The 1,258-nt window shown below is 52.9% G+C and overlaps 1 protein-coding gene across 1 annotated transcript; it reads left to right on the forward strand.

Moving 5' to 3' along the window:
- Positions 1-381: 381 nt before the first annotated feature.
- On the forward strand, positions 382-1,030 carry LOC119398023 (cuticle protein 16.8-like; the record flags this gene model as incomplete). The annotated part of the gene is made up of 1 exon (XM_037665292.2): positions 382-1,030. A coding segment is annotated over one exon (537 nt), but the record flags the coding sequence as incomplete, so codon positions are not given.
- Between the last annotated feature and the right edge of the window lie 228 nt (positions 1,031-1,258).

Raw genomic sequence — 1,258 nt, forward strand, 5'->3', positions numbered from 1 at the left:
CTGGGTGAGCCATGTGAGCGCATGCACGGGCCAACCGTCGATTAACTTGAATAAAGAAGAAATCAAATGCCTGAATCTTTCACATAGACCACTACGTGTGCCGGATTGATAGGTGTCGCCTGTTGTCTGGACATGCGCAGATATGTTTTTGTGTCTACCTTCTTTTCCGTCGATGTGCGCCTTTTTTTAGTTGTCATTCGGCTTTGTGGTGTCTTGACTTCTTTCTTGTGTCCGTGTTCTCACGCCCAGTCTTCTTAACATGAATACTTACCAACTTGCTCAGCTCTGTTATTCTAAAATGCCTCTTTGTTTCGCCAGCTTCCTTTAGTACGCCAGCTTTAACTCTTATGTTTTCGATTGATGCTTATGCTTTCTGTGTAAACGCAGGGTCAGGGAGCTTACCAGTACGGATACGACTGGACGTTCCCGGAAGGCGAGGGCGCCTTCCAGCGCGAGTCCGGAGACGCCGAAGGACGCAAGCAGGGTTCCTACGGCCTCAAGGATACCGACGGGCGTGTGCGCATCGTCAGCTACATCGCCGACGAGGGCGGATTCCGCGTCAGCGTGTCCACGAACGAACCCGGAACGCAGCCGTCTTCTCCGGCGGACGCTCTCTTCCAAGTGCCCCAGGGTCCGTACCAGGCGACGGCGTACGAAGCACCCAAGACCGAGAAGACGTACAAGCCGGTCCAGTCTCAAATCCAGACGTCCCAAACTGTAGCAGCAGTTCCTGTCGCCGTCACTGCGCCGAAAGTGGTTCCTGTCGCTGTCGCTGCGCCGAAGGTGGCGGTCGCGGTTCCTACAAGGCACGTGATCCCTGCGACCTACCATTATTACCCACATGCCCACGGGCCTGTGATCTATTCGCAGCCGACCGGAGTCATTCCAGTGCACGGCCGGGTTGTGTATAGATTGTAGTGCCGCTTAACTGAATGCGCAACTGCAGTCTCAAGATTGTGCGAGATAAGGGCAACGCCCATCAACAACCGAAATGCAGAAAACGAAAAAGAAATAGCGGCTGTTATGCCTCCGAGTGCCAGAAAATCATCAACCTGTTGAATACGTGCTGAACTTTCTCACGTACGATGTTGAAGTCTATAAGAGCGCAGCGTCAGCTGATGCTCGTTACAGAAAATAAATGCTCGTTGATGTTTCGGAAAAAAGTGCCTTCTGTCTTGTCTTGCTGGAATCAGTGCAGGAACGCTGAACCAGATGCGTACCCGTTGTTGAAGGGTTCCCGAACGCAGCCGGCGCTTCG

This window comes from Rhipicephalus sanguineus, chromosome 6, assembly GCF_013339695.2.
Source record: "Rhipicephalus sanguineus isolate Rsan-2018 chromosome 6, BIME_Rsan_1.4, whole genome shotgun sequence".
NCBI classification, from domain to species: Eukaryota; Metazoa; Arthropoda; class Arachnida; order Ixodida; family Ixodidae; genus Rhipicephalus; species Rhipicephalus sanguineus.